The sequence below is a fragment of the Lycorma delicatula genome, chromosome 1, assembly GCF_047948215.1.
Source record: "Lycorma delicatula isolate Av1 chromosome 1, ASM4794821v1, whole genome shotgun sequence".
Lineage (NCBI taxonomy): Eukaryota > Metazoa > Arthropoda > Insecta > Hemiptera > Fulgoridae > Lycorma > Lycorma delicatula.
The window spans coordinates 238074020-238098303 of NC_134455.1; the positions used below are offsets into that span (position 1 = coordinate 238074020).

The window sequence follows — 24284 nt, forward strand, 5'->3', positions numbered from 1 at the left end:
TCATTAATTTTATTTTTAAGTGGACAAGAAACTGCTAGATGTATAATTTTTTACCCCTTGCCATTCTAGAGTACGATTGAGGGAGCGGGATGCCACCTCTAATTAACATGTTATCGATTTGCTACAAACACCTATTATTTGGAAGTGTATAAATATAAATATATAAGAGTAGTAAGTATTAGTAGTTTAACTCTATACACTACTCTTTCTAAATTTTTTAACACATTCTGAACCTAAATACACTTTGGTATGAAAGTATCATATATTTTATTTACCGTTATGATGAGCTAGTCCTAAATCTTGTAGAATCATAACCATGAGGTCTGCTTTCTGTCGTGCCGAGTCATATCGGAATGGATTGATCGACGTGGGCAGAGTCAGATATGATTCTGTCACACACAGGGAGCCCATGTTACCTGATGAAACGTCCTCAATTTTCTGAAGTGCTTGATCTACCTTATCCTGAAAATTAATTTACAGAAGTAAAAATTAGGATTCACTCCGCGACATTAAACCAAAACTACGCTAAAAAAGTATTAAATAAATTACCCTAACAATACTTATTTAAAAATAGAAAAAATTCAATAAATAAAAAAGTCAAAATTCAAAGTACAGGCACTACGATTAATAATATAAATGTAAATGCATTGGTACTTAGATTTGAAATCATACTACAAAAAAATAATTATTCTATTTTCAAAACATTTATATTTATGTACTAAAATTAAATATCATGCTACTTTATTAGCTTTCTTCCATTTCGAATTTCATGAATAAATAATAACGTTTTCTACTTCTCGCTAGATAATTTGAAGTAGAAATAAACAAATGAAAACCAAATATTTTAAGGTAAGCTTAATTTTATTTAGATCTTTTATCAATAATTTTAATTAAGCAGGAAAACAATAGAATTTATATCGATTACATCTTTGAAAAAGAAATAATTATTCCTTAATTTAAGGAATACGGCCGAATTTTTAGTCCTCGATCGATTTTTTTATTTATTACATTAAACATTATATGTTTGGTTTACATTTATCCACACATTTCTAAAAGCCTAGCATTGCATACAAAAAATAAAAATTCTCAATATGAATAAAAGTGATTTTTAAAGACTAAAATTATGAATTAACCGTAAGAGACGAGTTCTTAAAAATGTTTATATTCACTAAAATCTACTTATAAATAAGCAAATTTATAATACCTTGGTGTGGCGAGACTGTTCACTCAATATTTATTAAACATTTTTTAATACTTATTCTTTGCTCTTAGATCTGATTCTCCATGGTAAAGCTGCGATAAAACTATCATTAGATAATTGAACAATTCAATAATTAATCATTCACTTAGTTTTTATTGCATGAGCTTCGGAAAGATCAGCAGGTCTCTGATACTTTGAAGGGTCTCGATCCAAGACAGTAGATATATAACTGTCATATGTTCAGCATCAAGGTAAGTGGCATAAACATATCCGGACATAAGAAACTACTAAACCGTGACTGCACTCCGGAATCAACCAACTACCACTAGATCTAAGTACCTCTATTCCTACAGTACGGTTCATGGGCGTGTGGCTTCAACCATCAACCTAATAAAAGATTTCTATACTGTTCAAATTTGCCTGTTAGCCGCATAACATATTCAATTGAACATCATTGATATGCATCCCAGCAAACATTGGACAGAAGCACGTGCCAAGTGTGTCATTCCAGTTCCTTCACAAACTCGAGTTAAATTCAGTTAAGGATATATCAGATTCGGACAAAGATAATTTTTTAGTGCGGTCTCAACTATAAAGTGAACACTAAATTTAGCCAAAAATAGCCATGCAATTCAACCGAATTGGCAAGATGGAAATGTAGAGACAGACTCATCTTTCTGATTTAATCAATAAGCACTATAACGACCATCAAAAGTAAAAATCTCAATGGGCTAACACAGTGGACGTTTAGGCATAATCTCCGTGCGTCTAGAATCACGAGCCACTCGTGGTGCTAGACGATAGTCAGGTTTCATTTAAATCAAAAGCCAGTTACACAGTCAAACAACGTGCCTCCTTAATTTAGGTCTCCATAACCGCTCCGGTCTTCAGATAGGTTATTGGTCAGTAGAAAAGAAGCTTAATCTCTCTCACATTAACTTACTAAAGATCAAAGTTTTAATAAATTAGCATCCTTATTCTTTTTTCCATCTTCACTATTATATAATTATGAATATTGTTGAAGTCTACTCTTAAATATGGTCGCTTACAATCTTTTTGCTTGCAGGTATTTGTTATTTTAACGTTTTTATTTGATTTAAGTTTTCCTTTTTTTCGTAAAGACTACGAATTATTCATCATCTTTAATCAATCACCGAGGAATTAATTTGTTTATTTCTCCCTTACTGGTTCATCTACCAACGTAACACAAACACTTCCAACACTATCCCTCTTTAAGAGTACAATAATTCTGGGTATTAATAAATATTGTATATTACGAACAAATCATTCAAAAACATTAAGAACAAAACTTTATACCTGCACACAAATGTATGCATGTACCCTTATATTTCATAAAATCTACGGAATGATATTTTTCATTTTCAAAAAATCCTGTGATATTTTTATCCAACCTTTTTATTAATCCTCTAAGCGAAGCGAAAATTACAACGCAGAAAACTCGACTTTTTGAAAAATCGATAACAAATGAACGAGTTGTCCGACACCTAACTTAAACTAATTAGTACAAACGTCTTAAGGATGATCTGGTAAAATTTTTAAGAACATAACGTACTACGTTCTGGTAGTGTTAAATGTTTATTTAATTATCCAGTACCCCTCGCCAACATAGTTCAGTATTCTATTTGGAGGCCTTTCGCAATGAAAAGACTTACAACCCTGTTCTAATTCAAATCTGGTGAGGAAACATCGATCTTTTCTTATTATCAGCAAGCAAGTAGTTCATCATTATATTGCAAAATATGCTTCGAGATTTGAAAAATCTTCAGTAATGTATATTAATGTTCTAAAAAGTTTCTATGAAATGCATACTGATAAGTCGCCAGCAGAAGCATCTATACTAAAAACTTTTAATTTCAGCAGAAAGAGAATGAGATTTTTCAGCCTAAGTAGTAGTTCATATGCCAATGGGAAGATCAGAATATTTCAGACTTTTTTAATGTTAGTGGTTAAAGAGGAAATATAGAAAAGACTAGAAGCCGGCACGTCTGAAAAGAAACATCCGGTAAAAGATTAATTTAAAGATAAAGAGAGTGTCCCGCTCGGATTTAAAGGCCAGTTATTGATTTATTAAAAAAAAATCAATCTCTGAAAATGAAAAAGAGAAATTTCCAATCCGCAAGATATAAAAGCGACGTACGAGCTATATTAAAAGTTTTTTCTCGTCTAAAGCCTTGTGAATGCCTTCAAAATACAAATACAATATGAGTTGGAATGCTTTCTAAATATTGAATTTGGAAATGGATATAACGATTTGCTTCAATCTGACAACCATAAAATTTACATACCGTATGATATTAAATATTTTATATTTCCGGTCTTCAAGTTATGGATAAGTTGCAGTTTGCTGGGGAATGGAGTAAATTCATAAATACAGTACTTAATATGTAAATAATTTCTAGGTAGTAGATACATTTCTAGCTCCCAAAGAAAAAGTTGAAGTATAAACAATTAATTAAAATAAGAAATATAAATAATTTTTTAAAAACAAAAAAAAGACAAAAATTAGAAAAAGACACAAAATAGGACGACTATTATCTAGAAGGATTAAATTTTATCGACCAAACTAAACGAAAGGTGTAATCATTCAACCAACGTCAATTACACAATTATTGTCTTTAGTACTTGACGAAGAGATAATAAAAAAAACGTTTCGCTTACAAGAGTGTCTTGACAACTAAGACAACTACTAATACGACTACTTTTGAAAACTAAGATAAAAATTATTTTTACCCTATTGTTTAAAAATAATAATAACAATAAACTATAACGCATATTTTAATTTAAAATGCAACCTCTTTCGAATCGCTTAAATATGCGAGGTTTAAATAATTAAACTTTTCATTTAAGCTATTTATTAACATATGTTTCATCAAATGTACTTAAAAAAGAAACAGTCAATATTGTCACTAATACGTTTGTATTATTCAATGTAGGTATTTTAATTCAATTTTTGTATCTTAACAAGTCTTACATCGAAAAATATTATTATATTCTAAAAAGTAAATAATTGATAATGCATTGGGTATCACATAAAAAGTTTCAGTGAGCTTTAAATAAAGTCAAAAACGTGTCTTTCGGGAAAAAATTTGGTTAAAGTTATCTCTTTAAATGTTTATTGTACGAAGTCCCGAAAGCATGCACTTGACATTGAGTAATTAATTGAATGAATAAATAGAAAGGTTGACGACCTTTCTAATTAATAAATTTCTATGAACCATGTATTATGATTTGCCTGTACTCAGCTTACCTCACTCTAAGGATATGTTATTTCCATGGATTCACCAAACCTTTGAAAAATACATATGTAAAATTAGAGAACTGAAGTCTATCGTCATAGTCTTTCTAGTTAATATATATCAAATAAAATCTTTCAACGGACCAAAACGACACTAATTTAAGAGGGAGAGATTGATGGAGAACCTTTTTTGCATAGAATATTATTAAGTAGCTGTAGCATAATTATTAAACAATTCGTATCGATAAAAACCCGCTGTGATTGGGTGTTTAAGTCTTTTTTAATATTTTTCTTGTTTATTATATAATTTAAAAATTGATCTTTTAATTTCTAAATTTTCTGAATACGATTTTAAAACCCAATATCATGAATAAGCTTAAATGAAATTTTTAGTTTTATCTGTAGAGGAGTTCAACAAATTAGCACATCCTAACCCAAACCTTCAAAAGTAAGTGCTCTTAGGTTAATTTGTTAACATTGGTTAAAAAACCAATGCTTGCTTCAATATTACTGGACTTTCTAAATTTATATGATGTACATTTTTATTAATGTTGGGGTTTTCAAACGTTTAATTTTATTTATTTATTCTGCTGGTTTACAAATTATATTTTAATTCTAACTCGTATTATGCATAATTTAATCCAGGTTTAAATTAAAAACTGTTTCTTAAATTATTAATTTATAAGGCACAGTAGATTATTGTAGGATATTGACTTTAAAAACTACGACCAAACGTTGATCACTTTCCCTACAATCGACCCCCTTCGATTGTAACTTTAATATTTGATCTAAAAGATATATGTAAATATAAAAATTTAGTTTAATGTTAAATCTAGTTATTAAATTTATTTACACGTAGAAATAAACCAACAGATAAAGAGTTACAGTATATAAAAAAGACTAAAACATTTAACTAATTTTAATAAAACAGGTTTGTTTATTTTAAAAATATATACCTTATTTATTTTATTGTATTTATTTAATAAACGTGTATTTTCTTTCTTTATTTTATATAAATAAAATTTTTAATTTTTTTTACAATATGGGCATAAAAAGAACATCTGCATGCGGCTATACAGATGCGTTAAGTGTGCAGATGGACATAGAACCGCGGACTGCGCCAGGAAGGATAATACTATTCCGGCAACATGTGCGCTCGGCCAATCGGATCATCCTGTAAATTATATGGGATATTAGGTGTACAAAGAGATCTTGGAACGGAAGGAGAGGCAAAGGATCTCTTATTGGAGGAAAAATACTCCTCCTTCAGGATCGCAAGCGGGAGTATTTGATATCAGTAAAAGCAACTTTCCCTCTTTGAATCGAAGGTCGCAAGAGGACCTCCGATACGGTTGTTAAATGTCAAAAGGTCGTTCTTCAGAATTCTCCGATCGTATGCAGCGGTTACAGACAACGACTTTGGTGATTCTGATGGCAAAAATAAAATAGATAACTTATCAGTTAAGATTGAATTCCTGATATAACAAATTGGTAGTCTAATAAAACCTACGACGAAAGTTATTACCAAGATTCGTCAATAGCATCTTTAAGAATTATGACTTGGAAAGTCAATGAGCTACTGAGTCGACGGGATGAATTAAAGGCAATGATAATTACGGAATTTTTAGACATTATATTTATTTCTGAAATGCACTAATTGATCGTAACTATTTCTAGATTAGAGGTTAAAAGATCTGCACCACTAAACACCCGGATGGTAGAGCACATGGGGGCACTGCGGTTCTGATTTAAGAACACATCACCTGCTTCCAGGTTTTAGCACGGATCATATTCAATCGATCTCGACTGAAATATTGGACAGGCTTGGACCAATCGTATTATCTGCAGTTTTTTATCCTCCTCGTCGTGTGATCACAGATGGCTTGTTTTCGAAACTCTTCATCATTTTGGGTCCCTGTTTTATTGCGGGGGTGACTGAAACGCAAAGCATGCACTCTAAAATGTTATACTCTATAATATTATACTATACTGTATAATGTTGTACTCTATAATGTTGCCATGTTATGAGCCGAGGAGATCTCGGCTCATAACAGTTCAAGGGTGGGCCTTGAAAAATAGCATTGACAACCTGCAGCTGAATGTAATTTCTGGACTACAACCTACATGCAAGCCTACAGATGTAACGAAGGTACTTGACTTATATTTTTTATCGTCTCGGGAGTTTCTCTTTTTTACACCAATGTTGAGAATAATTATGATTCCTCATCCGATCATTCATCAGTTCTACTGACCGTTAGCACGATGGTTATAAAGAAGAAGGAATCCCCAGTACTGCATAATATCGACACAGATTGGGAATCATATTGAAGCTGGGTGGAGGACAGGATGCCTAGTGCAGTTTACTTTAAAATGCTCAAATGACATCGATGATGCGTCCCGGCGCCTTTATTATGCAGGAGGCAGCCCAGCTTTTGACTCCTGAGAGGAAGCATAGGGGTCGGAAAGGCATAGACTATACAAGGGAGATAACGAATCTTATTGCCACTAAAAGAATATTCCGCGTTGTAATTATACAGGACGCCTGAGGATAGAACAGTTATGGATAGCTGTGCTCGTAAGTTAAAAAAGCTGATAAATACTATCAAGAACGAGACGTTCAAACACTAGTTTTTTCCCCTTCGAGTAGAGATAACCACTCGTTGTGGAAGTTCACGAAGAGACTTCTTCAGTCTCCTCTCTCATTTTCCTCTTTAAGAACACAGACTGGATGGGCTCGTAGTGTCAGAAGGCAAAACTATTTGCTGAACACCTAACCAAGATCTTTCAGCTGAATGAGATAGAGGGAACAGATGACAGAGTGATTTATGACTTCTTAGATAGCCCGATTCCTGAACATCTACGTGTACGACGTTTCACATGTGCAGAAGTGTTGTAAGCGATCGGGAAAGTAGGAGGCTTAATCAAGACTCCTGGATTTAACCTGATAACTCATAAGATGCTGTTTACGTTACCATTTAGAGCCGTCGAATACATAACAAGCCTCTTCAATCGCATCCTTCGGACGACACATTTCTCATCAGAATGAAAGTTGTCACAAATAATGATAGTACCAAAACCGGGCAAATCTGTAGAGGATGTATATTTGTATAGACCTATCAGGCTTTATCTAATCTGAGATCTTTGAGAGGCTCTTCCTCGGACGAATTACATCTATTTTAGTAGAAGGGGTTGTTATTCCTGACTACCAATTTGGTTTCTTCAGCATTAAAGAAATTCGTAAAATTGATGATGTCATCACCAGGTTTTTGGAAAGGAAGGAATACTGTTACATTTTTGATATCCAATATACTTTCGATAAGGTATGGTTGTGTGGTCTGCTTTACAAGCTTAAAATTAGCCTGCTAATACCGTAGAATTTGGTATTACGCAACTACCTCGATGGACGGTTATCACAGATTAAATATGACCAAGAGATAGCAGGCTTTTTTGATACGAAATCTGGGGTTCAACATGGTTCAGTCTTGGGCCCGGTTGTGTATTCTCTCTACATTTCTGATCTTCCTAGCACGGAAAATATCACTCTTGCGTTGTTTGCTGATGACACGGCGAATATAACGGTTGAAGTTAACCCAACAGTAACGTTGAGAAACTGCAATCGGAGTTAGATCTTCTCAGTGAATGGCTAGTCAAATGGAAGGTAAATTTTAATATTGCGGTCGAGTCATGTGACGTTAGCGATGAGGGGGGGAGTTTGTCTACAAGTCTGCCTGGATGGAGTTCACATCCCTCATTCGGACAACGAACGATTCGTAGGACTTCATTTGGACGCCACCTAACATGGAAAAATCATGTGAGAAAACAGAGGGAACAATTAAATACCAACCTTAGACCGTTGAACTGATTATTCGGAAGAAGGTCCTTGTTTTCGTTAAATATGAAATTGTTGTACAAGGCGTTTTTAAAGACAATATGGCCCTACGGGATACAACTTTGGAGTACGGCTTTGGTTTTAACTTTCTTTCGTATATATGTTATCAGTGTTAATTTGTTACGTCTTTTTTGTCATGTATGACTTGTGACAATTTTTTAAATATTTAATTGCATGTTATGTTTTGTTAACCATTTAATTTTATTGTTTTCAATATCTATGGTATGCTACCATTTAACTTTTTTCTTCTTAACAGTTAATTTTTGAATTGTTTGTACTTTTTTAAGCTTAGTTATATTTTTATTCGTTATACGTTTTGTTGTACTATACTGTATTTAAACACGATTGAAATAGTTTGAATTGGTTTTACCATCTGTTATTTTAGCGAGAATTAATGAATGAAACCTGCTGATAAAAGGTAAATTATAAGATACATATTTATTTAAGAATATAAATATTTCTATAAATTCCTTATCATTATTAGTTTATTTCTCTCGGTTTACGTCACAACAAAGTTATCGCCTACTAACGATCGAGTTCATTATTTCTGTTTGAGAACAAGCACTTAAACAAAAAATTCAAATTATTAAATGGGATAAAAAATTCATAGAAACGTGGACAATTATTGCTTATATGTTTTTATACACAACAAGTTTATTAACAAGTCTATTCATTAAAAGACCTGTGAGAAAATTTATATTGAATTTCTGTCAACAGAGTCATATCCAGTGTTACAAAACAAAGTGAAATATTTTTAATTTTATATTTAATGCACTCACTATATTAAACAATATTTCTGATTCTTTATCCAAAAAAATAATGTAACAAATACCATACTGAATTATTTTCCATTAATTAAAATATATTTTATTTAGATGATATTCTATTCAGATCGATTTTTATGTGTTTTTGTTAGTTAATTATGGGTACCTTAACGAAATATTTCAATTGGTGACACACCTTAAAGTAAATGATCACTGTCGAAAATTGTAATATATATAAAAACAAAATAATTACAAAAAATATTAATTTCATAATTTTAATTAAATTTTGTAATATTTATTTCTACGTAAGCTCAAACTTACAACCTAAAGGATGTTTAAATAAAAATAAAACAAAGTAAATAGTTCGACTATCACTTCACAGATTGGGTAAAACGAAAGATCTCAATACCTTGGTTGTTATTTTATTAGTGTACGAATTTGAAAATGGTAAAGTTTTTATTTCTATTTCAGCTGATCTGTCTTTGGTAGCTAGTTAATTACTATGTTTATATTACTTATTAATTTTTTTAAAAAGAAATTAGATTTACGATAAAGACTGTAAAATAAAACTGCAAAATGATTACAAAAGAACTCTTTGAACTGTAAGAGAATAATTTTAGTTCATAAAGGAAGTTGTGTATAAATATACACGTCTTGCCCGAATTGGGGGCTCAGACCTATGGTCCTAAGGCAGGTATGTTTACTTACATCCCAAAATAAATCTCAAGTTTTCCATTGTGCTGGAAGAGAATTATCGAAGTTATTGTCTTTAATAAAAATGTTCTAACTGTAGATAACAGAATGCTCCGATAAATATCGTTGTTGGCTAATTACACTGGTCAATACAATCTTTGGAAATGAAAAGGAAGTTGGTGTATTAAAAAAAAAAAATTCAATCTGAATAGAATGTCACCTAAATAAATATATTTTAATTAATGGAAAATAATTCTGTGTGGTATTTGTTAATTTTTTCTGTTTATAAAGAATCAAAAACATTATTTAAAATTAATTTTAGTATTTTTTATGTTACATCAAAACATGTATTCCAGAATATCCATCACGTCATGTTATCAAGTTTTTAATGGATAGATTTATGTACTGTATAAAAGAAAGAAAGTTGTTAGAATTGTTTTAGTAAACATGTTCATATATATCTATAGAAACTATTGCAGAATTTTTAACTTCTAAAAATAAAATTCGATATAAATTCGAATAAAAATAAAATAAAGTTCGATAGATCTCAATAAGGTTTTTCTTTTTTGTGAAAAGCTTACTTTACGATATAGTACACCTAAAAAAAAGCAGAACTCTGATTTATTTCCGGTCTTGTACTGTCCATACGACAAGCGAAACTCCTAGATTCACTTTTAAAGGAGTGGAATTTATTCATTATATAGAAACCAGAACTTGATGAAATATTTTACTTTGGATGACGACTTAATTAATTAAACTTTTGATGGTGATGTTAACGGACTATTGTTTAACCAATTTATGCAGTTGATGATTGGCATTTATTTATATATGTATTACAAAAATTATTTAAAGGCAGTGTTGTTACATGATACAAATAAGCTTTCCTTTATACCAGTAGCTCATGCTGCAAGAATGAAGAAAAAAGATGAACATATGTCACTTAGTTTGAAAGGTATTAAATACGATGAACACTTATGGCGGATCTGTTGTGACGTGAACGTTATTGGGTTTCTTCTCGGTCTTTCTTTCTTTTCCTGTTTACCCTCCGGAATCTCCGTAGTCTTGTACAGTCTCAGGTCGACCATTCCTGATATGTGTGGTTAATAGGAACCCAACCACCAAAGAACACCGGTATCCACGATCTAGCATTCAAATTCGTATAAAAGTAACTGCCTTTACTAGGATTTGAACCTTAGAACGCTCGACTTCCAAATCAGCTGATTTGCGATGACAAGTTCACCACTAGACCAACCAGGCGAGTTCTTTCTTCTCGGTCTACAGGCTGGCTTTACAAAATACTGTTTCTTGTGTTTGTTTACGAAATAATAGTGCTACCAATCAACACTATTCAGCTAAAGACTGGCTATAAGAAATAATTTTACTCCAAGACACCAAAATGTAAAAAATACGTACTCCACTTGTTGGTCATCACCGAATCAGATTACTACCTTTACTTATAAAACTAAAACCGATAAACAATTTTTTGAAAGCATTAGATAAAGATAGGAAGGCATTAAATGATTAACCCAGGTTTTGCCTCGATATATTGATTAAAATTGAACAAATGAATATTTATTGGGTATGAAATCAGAAAATAAATTTATGACAGTATATTTGACTGTAAATTGAATCCTAAGGAACTATCATCCCGCAAATTATACAAAGACGTCGTTCAAGGTTCTCTTGAAATCAAAGAAGCTGAAAAATTTTGTTTTGTAACAGAACAACTCTCAGGGAAGCACAGAAAATAAGCTGCATTGAAAACTCATTTTTACTTTCACATATTAATTTATTTCTTCCAAACGTGGGCGCTGTGACTGACGAGCCAAGGAAAAAGGTCCTTTTAAGATATATTGCAAATAGATACTAATTTCTGCAAAATTCAGATACTAATTCACTTTTTTTGTCACTTCTGAGGTGATAATTATTACAAATAAATACGTAAAAGTAATTGTGTAGATTACAATGTCACAACTTATATAATTTTATGATCATAAAGGTAAAAATGCTCTTGTTATTTCTTAAGAGCCTGAAGGGAAGGGAAGAGATCTTAAGGGGATAGAAAAATGTTGGTTTAATTTTAATATTCAGGTAAAGAAGATGATTTAGGTTCAACCGTGTGTTTCAGTTCAGAATTTTATCTTTAATTTGTAGAGGAGTGTTATTTCTAAAAGAAACAAAATATTTTCAAAAATAAATATAAGTATTTTGTTCCTGAGTGCTTTTACATCACAATTATTGTATTAGAATATCTGATATAAAGGTACGTTTTGAAATAGCAGAATGAGTTTTCATTGAATTCTTTTATTATGAAAACACTAAAACATTGAAAACATTATGAAAACACTAAATATACTGTAATGTACTTTTCGGTACTGTTCTCCCTGGGAGGTGTTAGATCACAATTTTGTGAATTTTTCTTCCATTTTCTTCTTCAAATAAACGGCTTTTGATGACTTAGGCAATCTGGAGGGCTGCAGAATATTTTTATGAATGGTTTCGGATCTGTGGTGACATATGCGACTGTTCCAATGCCCCTTGTAGTTTCTCAGACTCTGGTCTACTTCGTTCTAAAATAAAATCTGTTAGTATATTTTATGTTTAACAGATCTTATACGCTTAATTTTTAAATTTTTTATGGTAATTTTTAAGTTTTGAATGATTTTTGTGAATTTCGAATGTTGGAGAACATGAAAAGTTTATAGTATTTTTTTCACTGCAAGTCTCCTAACCTCTTACAATTTACACGTACTGTATCCATTTGTATTTCTAAATCCTTTTTGGTATCGCTCTTCTAAATTTTTGCTTTACCTTTTGTTTTCAAATAGGTTTGACAAGAAGACTTATCATTTTGCGCTTGCAATGATTATTCCATATTACTTAAATATAATGGAGGATTGCGTTTCACGTCATTTAGTTTTAACTCTGTTTTATCTCTCTACTCACTCGTTGGCAAACGATGTAAAGTTACAATTTTTCTATCCGTTATCTCCTTAAATGAAAAAATAAACAAATTTTAGGAGCTAGGACTTCCATGTAGAAATGTAGCCAATTTTTTTAATTGTTCCTTAAATTTCCACTAGGTCGAACCAAAAGGCTTGTTATTTTAAGCTTTGATGCTTTCTTTTGTTTTTCAAATATATATCTGCATGGACTGTGCGCCTATGAAGCACATAAAGAATTTCCTGTCAGTTTTGAGGGGTTAAAGAAGAAAAATAATAAAAAAAGAGCTCTTTCTTGCTGTAAATTTAATTATGTGTTAGAACATGCATCTACTGTATGTCACATTTTCAAAATGGATTTCTGTAACTACCCTTCCATGAGTAAGTTCTCAGTTTTTTCTTTTTTCTTCTGTTTATCATCATGCACAGCAAAAATATTTTCATCACTTTTGGGATTTGAAGCATCCTTCTTATTACATAAAACATTACAGTAAGTGCACCCTTCCTCCAATGATTGTGTAATTTTGTCTCCCCTTTATTCCTGGAAGCACAAATGATGCTGGGCTGCAACCGTTTTTGTGCGTTACATAATTTTTTTATAAAACCAGATATTTTTGGGTAAGCCCATTTAGTTGAGGATACAGCCCAACTTGAATTACATTTCGAGAAGATATGTCCGATAAGAAAAATCTCTAACAAGTTTTCGTTTCGAAGCATCCTTCTACTTACTAAAAATTTTGTGAGGGAAACTGTCTATTAGAACGAACCTTATCCCAAATTTTGGCGGCTTTCACTCAGTTTTGGATGGTGGAGACAAAAAAGATCTTAATTATTTTTTCGCTCTAAGCTCTTCTAATAAGCTAGAATCTGTGTTAGTGATTAATTGAAGCATGAAAATTACGATTAGTAATTTTAATTGCAAACATCTTTTTTTTTCATTGCTGAAACTCATTTTAAAAATATATATATATATATATAAAAGGGCAAAATATTCCAACTTTTATCAAAAAAATAGTTATCAATACACAGTTTTATGAAAAAAATACAATTGTTTAGAAGAAAACATTTTATTTACAATGAAAAAGTGTATATTTAAAAATGTAAAAAGTACAAAATCGGATGAATCGTTTCAAACTGTAATTAAAATGCAATGCTGGAGTACGTTTCGATAGCGGTGAAAAACCATGACGTAGAGAAATATAACAGGGTACTTTGAATCATGCAGTTTTCTCGTTTTTATTCTGTCATCCATCCATCTATTAATTTAATTTATTACAAGTTGGGACTTTTAGTCATTAATATGTCATGTCGAGGTGATTTGTAAGTTATTTATTTGTAATTCAAAACGAAAAATATAAACTAATAACCAATTATGATATAAAAATATCTTTTAGGGTTTCATGACGTTTTAGATCATTAAAAAAATTAGATTTAACTAGCTCTAAATAAGACTGGCCCGAGCCTCCTAAAGAAGAATGCATCTTATCCAATTTTACTGATGTAATACCCAGCAGAAATTTAAACCATTTCCATTTACCATTCATTCGTGAATTAAAAATATGAAGAACAGAAATAGATAACTGAGGAGACTTTCAATCTTTATTTTTTCATTTTTCTAAAACTTATTTGTTAGAGCCTGAAGTCGTCGGTACTACGTTGTACTTTTACCTGCAGTGGAAATAACGAAACGTGTTTGATATTTTACGTTTGAAAATTAATATATGCATTGGTTCCGTAACAATATTACTTTTGTAGAACGGTTAAAATATATTAATTGTTTTATTTAATCTATATAATCTTGAAAATACTTTCGAATAAACTGTACAAATTAGAAGGTGGCCTAGAGATTATTATACATTTGTAAACTAATATTAAGACCTGATTTGAAATGGATGCCGTTGCTCACTGATAGTTCATAAAAAAAAATAGGTTTAATATGACGGAGGGAAACACTTTTAAAACAACTGCTCTAATAAATGTAAGGAAATAAAAAAAATTAATGAAATTTTAGAAAAAAAATGTTTTAATAAATTTTTACGATTCTTTATATTAATGAATACACTGTATCCTACTCTTTTCTCAATCTTGTAACAGTAGATACATCTACTGTTAAGCCCCTGAAATTAGACAGACAGTTTTTTTAAAAATGACACCCAAATTAAACAAATTTTTAAAAAACTTGTAATTTTTTATTTTCAAATGAATTAACTTGTTTTAATCCTTTTATAAGTGTTTAATCAACAATAATCAAAATGGCTGACATTACCGTCTCTACCGCAATGATTCATTTATAAATGTTTCTAAATACGTCTTGTACTATGAGATCTATTAAATTAGATTTTTCATGAGTCATTTCAAATCTAGAACGTCCAGACCGTTTTGTTACAACCTGTTCTTCAAGCAAGAACACAGGAAAAGATTCGACAAAAATCAATCTCTGGGATGCAGCAATAAAATCAACTGTTCTTTATAAAACATAAGTAAATTCGTTGATATTAGTCATATGGAGAGGCAATATTTTGAAAGTAACACCATTTGAACATATAATGGGGGAAAAAGTTGAAAATAATGTCTTAGTAAAGTTCTTCAGCAGTTGTAACTTCAAAAAATATTTGATTCTGTATGACACATTATATAGCAACTTTACGTGGGTGTAATGATGCAACAAGGTATTCGTTTTATCTTTTCATAATTAATAATACAATTTTTTAAATTTGAGGGAAAATCTTTTAAATTAATAATTTTCCTTTATGAAACTTATTGTTGTAATGTATTGCAGATACAAAAAATATTACAAACGATATTCAGTTCTGCTGAACTGTTACAACAAAATAATGAAGCTGAAAGTTGGTGAACAAATTGAAATCTTTAATAATGACTATAAAAAATGATGCGGATAAAGAATGAAATAAGGCAAAAAAGGAAACAAGGTTGGCGCTGAAATGTGGAGCTGAAGAACGAGAATGAAGAGCAGAAAAACGAATTCGAAAATTAAGCTATGAAATAGGCAAGATGCTGCTCCTAATGATAGTTCGTTTATTAATAAATTCAAGCAAAAGTTCAGAACACAGTTCAAGTTTTAATTTTTTTAATGGAAGGGGAGTAGGGATTTTGGGTATTTGAATATAAAGATAAGTCCAAACTTTACAAAAATATTTTTCCCCCTGATCTGATCCTTAACCTTAAAAGTCAGATCTTAATTATTTGTTAATGTGTAGTGAACTCTTTCCTCTTGTGAACTTGTAATTACATATTTAAACAAATATATTATCAATAATCAATCATACTATCATAAACGGTTTCAAAAATCTGGAAATTAGATGGGAATAAGTTGATAGTCAAAAACCTAGATATTCTGTAGATGATGTGCTCAGATTGTTTTAGAAGTTCTTGAGATTACCCTGAACAATGAAACAGATTTGCATATAAACAAACAAAAACTCTGCGTCTTTGTGTATTATTATTGTCGTGGTTGTATAGTTAATTTATACAGTTAATTAATGTTTATTTTTTCTTCTTTTTAATAAGATTTGCGGGCATCGACGCTATGCTCATTTAGCCAGAATGGAAATTTGTAGCGTATGAAAAATACCATGCCTGACCGGGATTCGAACCCAGGATCTCCGGGTGAAAGGCGGAGACGCTACCACTTCCGCACTCACGCCACGGAAGCCGGCATTATTATTATTGTCGTTTATTGTATTTCATTAGTTTATTTAAAAGTCAGGATTGCTCGTGTATGCGATCAAAATCTTACACTTCATCAAATATTTTGTAGATGTATTATTCCGGTAAAAATTATTTATAATAATAAACATGTGCTTAATCTATAATGTACTTTTATGTAATATTCGATTTTTCTTTTTTTAAAATTATTATAAATTTAAAATAAAAACTATATTCTAAAAATATATTTTTTACAGAAATTTATATATTTTATCTTAACGTTTAATTTTACTTACTTTACTTTAGAAATTAATAAAAAGTTATGTTATTTTACTTTTTTGTTTAAATCCAGTTTTAATTCTGAAATAAGTTTAATTACACTTAGATTTTTATCTCAGAAAATTCATATTGGAATAACTGTCAGCACTTTAACCTCTATAGGCCTAATTTAAACCCCTTTAAACTTACTTAGGTTTCAACAACGAGAGAAGTTCTTCCTGCCAGAAAAATTTTCCTCCTTTAGAATAATTTGCTATTTACGACCATATTTTCTTCCAATCTGTATGTGATCCTCGTATTTGAATATTTCGTTAGATAACCTGCTGATTGACTAATCTTCGAAGCTTTTAACTATTCTTTCCACAATACCTCGGACATACCGTTATACAAATAATAAAGCTTTCTGACAACTACGAATCTTATTTACGGGAAATTATATATGGTTTAAGATTAAAGCCATTTCTGAATGTAGGCTAGATTCATAGTTAAAGAGACATCACAGTAAGGAATTTCAGCTCTGTAAACACTCAAAACAAGTAGTACGATATAAAAATTGAGCATCTTCAGCCGTGTGAAGTCCAGAAAAATAATTTAATCGTAATTATTTATAAGGTTTAATAGTAAGCAAAGCACAAAAATTGAAATCCTCTACAAAACTAAACACAGTTATTATGTGGATTATCCTTCAGTAAAAGGAATTGAAATCTATATCCGCCGATAATTACTTAATAAACTTATTAAATGGCAGAGTTACATTGTTGATTGATGATTTTAACTTTTCTATCATTACAGTTTACTGTAATGTGTTGTCTTCCCATAGTTATTTTTTCTAATATAAACCGTTAGAAAATTTCAAGTAGAAATTTAAAATAAATTACACAATACAAGTGTTTTTATTTTTATAAAGATAACTTTCACGTAAAATTAATCTTATAGGAAGAAAAACAAGCAATTTATTAAAACAGCTGTAAAAGTATAATTATTGTTTATTGTACAAGAATATAGAAAAACCACACCGTACAACTATTACCGTGTTGATGTAACAATAAAAAAATTGTTTAAAAATGATGATAAACTCATTAAACTCAAAGAACCATTAAGTTACAAAAAGGGCCACTTAAATGTGATAAATAATTTTTACTTCGCTGTCAGATGAGTTCAAAAGGCGTGAATAAAGTTACAGTTAACTGAGTGATTAATGAATAATGGCTTAAGTGTCTAAAGACTATTTGTCTTCTGAATTAACAAAAACGCAATGAAGATATCTCTAAAATTCTTTACTCCTAAGTTTATTTTCTTAAAAAATAAAATTGTATTAGATTATATGCAGTTAGTTAAAATATCTTCATGAATATCGTTAGATAAAATATGCACTAAATATCTACATTTCGTAGATAACATTTACATTTTTATCATAACATAAAATAAAATTATAGATGATAGCAATGTCAATTATATACGTATATCAGTAATGTTTATTTATCTTTAACAACCACTTAGTTAATGTAAAAATAGAAAAAAGAATTATACCAAGAGAAAAATTTCGCAAATAAATACAAATGAATTATTATAAACATCATCATTATAAAATAATTAGAAACTAATTACCAACTAAAATCTATAACTATATATTTGGCTGAAAATAAGGAACCATATTATTTTGAATTCAAAAAAGTGTTTTGAAGATTTAATTCAGTCACGAATAAGGAGAGTAATTGAATATTCATAAGTAAACGAATAAAGAAAAACTGTTACACCACTCTAGAAAGTAAATAACCCTAACTTAATAGAAAGCACGATAATGTCAGTTTTCCCCACGGTGTTTTTTAATTGAGATTTTTTTAAATAGTTGTATTACCGCTTCCAACTTTTTGTAAATTTACTCAGTAAATTTTAATATAATAAGAATTCTATTTGAAGGTATAAGAAAATCAGCTGCAAATTAACATTTTTCTTGTTATTTAATCAGTCGTAACTAATAAAAAAAAAACAAAAGAATTTATTATTTAGTGAACAATATCTCCTTTTATTAACCTTACTTTGAAAAGTTTCTTCTAAATCCTAGATAAAAGACTAAAAGGTCTGAAGTTTATTCTGACCTATGCCGGTGTTAACACAAGTTTTCTAGAATTTCATAATGTTTGTTTTATTCCTTGTTCTTACTGAATTCTTGATTTGGCTAGTTAGAAATTTTTTTCCATCATAAGTACTACACACACGCGCGCACACACCTTCATTTGTCGTTTTTTTACAATTAAAAAATATCTGAAGATTCTATTCTAATAACTGGCTTAAAGTCCTGCCTGTTTCCTCAGCTGCTAATTCCGATTTTTAAAATCATCATATCAGAAATTTGTAAATGTTTGAACACGAAATGTTTATATCTTCAAGTTATTTTAACAAAAATCTAGTAAAATGTTTAAAATAGCCTTTTACATACATAGAAATGCCTTCTTTTTCCTTCAACTTTGTTTTTTTATGGTTTTCCTTATTAAATTTTAGTTTAGAAAAAAATGCAATTTATTCCACACGAAATTTAAATAGTTTATAAGAGGTATATTTTTCACGTAATTAGAGATTTGGATCCGAGGACATAAACATAAATACAAATATTTATCGTATTTTTGTAACTTCAAATAATCGAATCAGGATTCAAAAAATGGCAAGTTTGCAGCAGTCTCAGATCACAATAATTCTGCTAATGCAGCAAGAAAAAAACAAGATCAAAACAAATAAAACGAAAGAATTATATGAAAAATGTTGAAAGTTACAAAAATAGTTGATTTTTCCTAGTAGTTCAACAGAGCACAATGCCAGTCGCTTCATTATTAGTGAACCGGATTGACAGAAATCATTGAAGGAGAATTCCTTCTTACAGAAAATTTTATTGCATAAATTGTGCACAACTTAAACACAGAGATTATAATTAATGATTTCACGATAGAATAGCTACATCTATGTATCTATCCGACCTGTGTCATAAAATACAGGAAACATATTTTGCAAGATCTTAATAACTTTCAGCAGCTGTCATAAAATGGCTTACGTGAAAATTATTTGGAAATTTTCACGTAGGTAATACCTACTGATCTTGCTGTATGATTTAAACATAACTGACTCGACCCAACAAATTCTCTACCGCATTTGAACATGTTTTGATGGAAAGAGGAATTATATCCTCAGAAAGAATTACTTACATAACTAATTTCTTCTTAATTAGACCCTACTTATTATAATCATATTATCCTCGATGGGAAAAGTTAGCTCAATTTTACTACCACAATAAATATTTTCTTCCACTTTGGCGAATATTGTGTGATCTGTTATTCCATTAATACCATTAGTCTTACTAGTTAAATGTAGTACTGGTAAGATAAATATAATACGCGTATAACGTAAATAAAATCCCACTAAAAAAATAAAATTTTAATTTTAATCTGTTGTTTTATTTCCTACTTTCGTGATTTTATTTTTTAGTATTAATTATTATTAAATTAAAAAAAACCTGAAGCTGCCATAACAAAACGAGAACAAAATTTCTTGTTATCTGAACAGTTACTTTGCAAGGTAATTATCCTTCCTTATTTTTACATAATAGTTTTCCTGGAACTAGAATCGTATTTTATTTACAGTTAATTTTAGATATTATAATTGCATTATTGATAAGTACTAATAACTTATTTTCTAATTCTAAATACTGCACGCCCTTTTATTTATAATTTACTAATTGCTTTACGTGTAAATTTTAAATGTATCTCCAAAATGGAAATTAGTTATAAATTATATTTTACATAATAGTTTTATTTTTAATAATAATTTTTCATTATTTATTTAGAATTAATGGGATAAGGCACGATCACTGATTACAGTAGATCAGTAGTGACATATCTTATCAAATATATTGAGTCCGTACTGTGACTATATTTATAAGAAAATATATTCAGATTATCAGCAGTTTTTCCAACGGAATTTTAATGTTTTCTTTATTATCTAAGCAAAATCTTAAAAATGTGTCTATTATGTAACTTCTCTTTTAAATGCTTCAATTTCTATAAAGTAGCATTCAGAAATATGGAGTGCTTTAGTGGAATGATTAACTGTGATAATTTGCTTAATATTATCCACTGATATTTTACGGTATATTTAAATTACTTTTATACAGTTATAGAGTATTAATATTTTAACGAAATTGTAATAACTACATTTAACAAATTTTTCATTTATATTCGTAAATTTCAGTACATAATCTTGTCAATTTGTAGCGAAAATCTAAAATATTCAATCATGTGAACAAAACATCACTTTTATTGTGTAAACGTACATTTTTTTAAAAACCAAATAATTTTTTGAAATTTAAGGTGTTTAATGTGGTAAATTGTAATTCTCTTAAAATGTTTTTGATGAATACAGGCACCAAAGAGTTAGGGAGCTTAAAAAGTGTTCGATTAAGTAAAGATAGGAGGGAGCCTGAGGAACCTCGTGATCGATGGGGCAACCCAGACGGATAAGATTCTTGAGGTAACTGAACTAGCAAAGGCCTTAGAAATGGGAGTAGATGGAAGGATGCTGCCGACTCTAGTGCTTAAAAGGTAGCTCTCTGAGCTTTTTGTAAAAAAGCCGCAACAGGCTTACGGGTTAGTAGAAAATTGGATGAATGAGGCCAAAAATTGTGCCTCGCTCCGGAGGAATCGTAGCTCCTCCTCGTTTCAGGAAGAAAGAGGAAGGAATCTCTGGTAATCGGAATGGGCAGGCAACAAACTTGCCATTAAGTATCTCGTTGTATGACTCTGGATTCACGTTTGAACATCTGGCTTCACGTCGAGATATTATCTAATAGGGTGTCTGTTTCGGACACCTTATTGGCGAGGCTAATGCCAAATAGCGGTGGTCCTAGCATTGAAAGAAGAAGGTTTCCGTCAGCTTGCTGTATGGAGCACCAATGTGGGCTTAGACTGTTAAACGAAAAACAAGGGCAACTAAGGTAGCATTAGTTTTCAGGAAGTCCGTCTTCCGCGTTGTTTGTGGGTACAGTACAGTATCATAGGCAATAGCCTTAGTTTTAGCGGGGCTCCTTCCGATTGACCTGATAACTGATGAACTTATGGTCAGATATGTGGGCCGAAGAGGCTTAGTGGTGGTACGCATGGTAGAGAGAACTTGAGAGGGACAAATGTTGAGATATGGCAGCAGCGTTGGGACGCGACCTAAGAGGGACGATGGACGCAAAGAATTATACCGGTTCTGGAGTCGTGGCTCAGTGGAGGACAGGAGAAGTCGATTATACCTTCACCCAATTTTTAACGGGATATGGGTGATTTAGGGCCTACTTTTATAAGTATAGCTTGAACACTCCTCTTGTGCCCTAGGTGCCTGGACCTGGAAAGTGATATGTATCACGTTTACTTCGAGTACATTACAATCCACGAAGAAAGGGACGCGTTAAGGTTACATTTAAGCGATTAGGCATCTCACGCCAGTTATTGTGGTGCAGCGCACCTTGAAGTCTAACGCTAAGTGGAACGTTGTTGCTGGAGCTTGTAGTTATTGCTGGAGCGTTACAAAACTAGTTGTTCGGTCGACTAGCAGAGGTGAAGAAATAAGACAACGTCTATAGAGGTAGGAAATAAGGACAGCAAACACGCTGAAGTATGGGGGGACCCTGGTGGGTCGCCGTTGGCTCATGTTGGACTCCGTGAAGAACTCATCAATTATTGCTTTTACCATCCGGCAATGAGGTAATTATATTAGTGTGCTTACAAAGGACTACATGATTTGTGTGTGTGATTGGTGTTGGTTTCTGGATTGGAGATGTTTCAGATATGTTTAACCGGATTAGTGACGTAATGTGATGGACAAATGGTAAGGTGTGAGGTTATTATAATTTTGCAGGTGTGACGTTGCCATTTAAGCTTTGAGGTATGTGTGGATGAGTGAAAGGTGAAAGGGTGTCTGCATTCTTCTAAAGTAATGCCTAACTACTGTTCCACGGGGTGCAGAAAGCCGGGGTGGTTTACCATGTAGATCTCCCGCGCGTCTAATGGTACGGTCTGCCAGATGTGTTTTGTAAGATTCCTTTCTTTCTACGTACAGCTCATTTACGATTCGACGTGGAGGCAATCGGTTAGATAATGATCAACATCGGGGTCGCTCGCTTATCAAAGCGCAGTATTTGTTACGAGTGGTGTTCTCGAAAATTTTTTATGAGGCACCAGCCTGATTTTTCTAGCTGGAAAAGGAGAGATTACGGATTATTCTAAACTCGGTGCACGGAGCTCTCTCCCTTTGGGTATGCTATCTCTATACAACCATCTCGGGTGATGCCGCCGGTGTAGTGGGTGAACTTGCACACCCTCTTTCAGAAAAAGAAGGTGATGTACTAGACGAAGGCATCACATCTAAGTAAGGCGAATGTTTTGCAGTTTGCAGGAGAGATGGCAGTCGATGGCAGTACATGGACCCATAATCTGTACGCGGACCTCCAGAGATGAATCGCAAGCACCGGGAACTGGGGTATGAGTTAACCGAATTCGTGACCGGTTCCGATTGCTTCAAAGCACACGTGTACGCGCGTTTATTGAGACCATCCGCTAAGTATGATTATTAGGAAACGTTCCTAATAATCAGCACAGGGAAGCAATCCCTGAGAGAATTCGGCGTGCTAATCCCAGATGATATCAAGGGGACTATGCTGCAGAATGGCGTGGTACGCGGTGTCGAGGATGTTGTTATCAATTATCCGAACAAAGATGGCGGAAGATGTAGATGGATGAATTCCCCCTGATTTCCCTGTGAGGCTATGTTCGTAATAAAAGCAAGTCCGGCCTCAAGGAGTAGTAACAAAAAAAAAGGTGGATAGAAATCTTTTTTTTACAGATCAAAGTTCATCTATGAGCTGGCGAGCATCTTTTTTTGTTACTTACCGTCCAGAAATTAAGTTTTTTTTAAAAATGTAACTAATAATTAAAATTACATTTGTTTATAGGTTTAGTCGAAGATTCGTATTTTTATGGCAAGTTAATCTCGAGTTGTAAACATTTGAAAATAAAAGAAAATATATACACCATTCTCATAGTTTGATTTGAATACATGATAAACTATTGTGAAAAAATTGAGTAATGAAATAATGTCTCGTTTTTTGTATGTATGTTGGGTAATAACAATATCATAGAGATATTATGGTGAACGCAATTCATTATTTCTGTAAATAATTATAAAAATTACGTTTTATTATACAAATAATTATTTTATTCTAAAAAAATACAGTTGAAATCATCAAAAGAGGAAACCAAATTTTTCAACATTGATCAGATTTGCTAGTAATAGTAAAGTCTTCCTTTTAATCAAATAATAAGGAATTATATAATTCAATAATACTAATTGACTATTAACCAGACAGTTCATACAATTTAAGGACCTTTATATTTAATTTAAAACAATCATTTAATATAACATAAAAATCCGAACTTTTGTGGCGGGTTATGTCTGTCCGTTTGCAACAGCATCACGCGACAACCTACTTACTGACTGATTACTTTAACATTTTTAGGATTCATTTCTGTTTCCCAGGGAAGGTTTTAAGCCATAAATCGAGGAT

At 31.4% G+C, this 24284-nt stretch overlaps 1 protein-coding gene across 1 annotated transcript in view; it reads right to left on the bottom strand.

Moving 5' to 3' along the window:
* Positions 1-24284, bottom strand: part of LOC142317789 (putative G-protein coupled receptor CG31760) — a 185617-nt gene that overhangs the window by 65200 nt on the left and 96133 nt on the right. The window contains exon 2 of the mRNA XM_075354337.1: positions 276-462. Within this exon, the coding sequence (XP_075210452.1) occupies positions 276-462 (187 nt within the window). The remainder of the gene's footprint in view (positions 1-275; positions 463-24284) is intronic.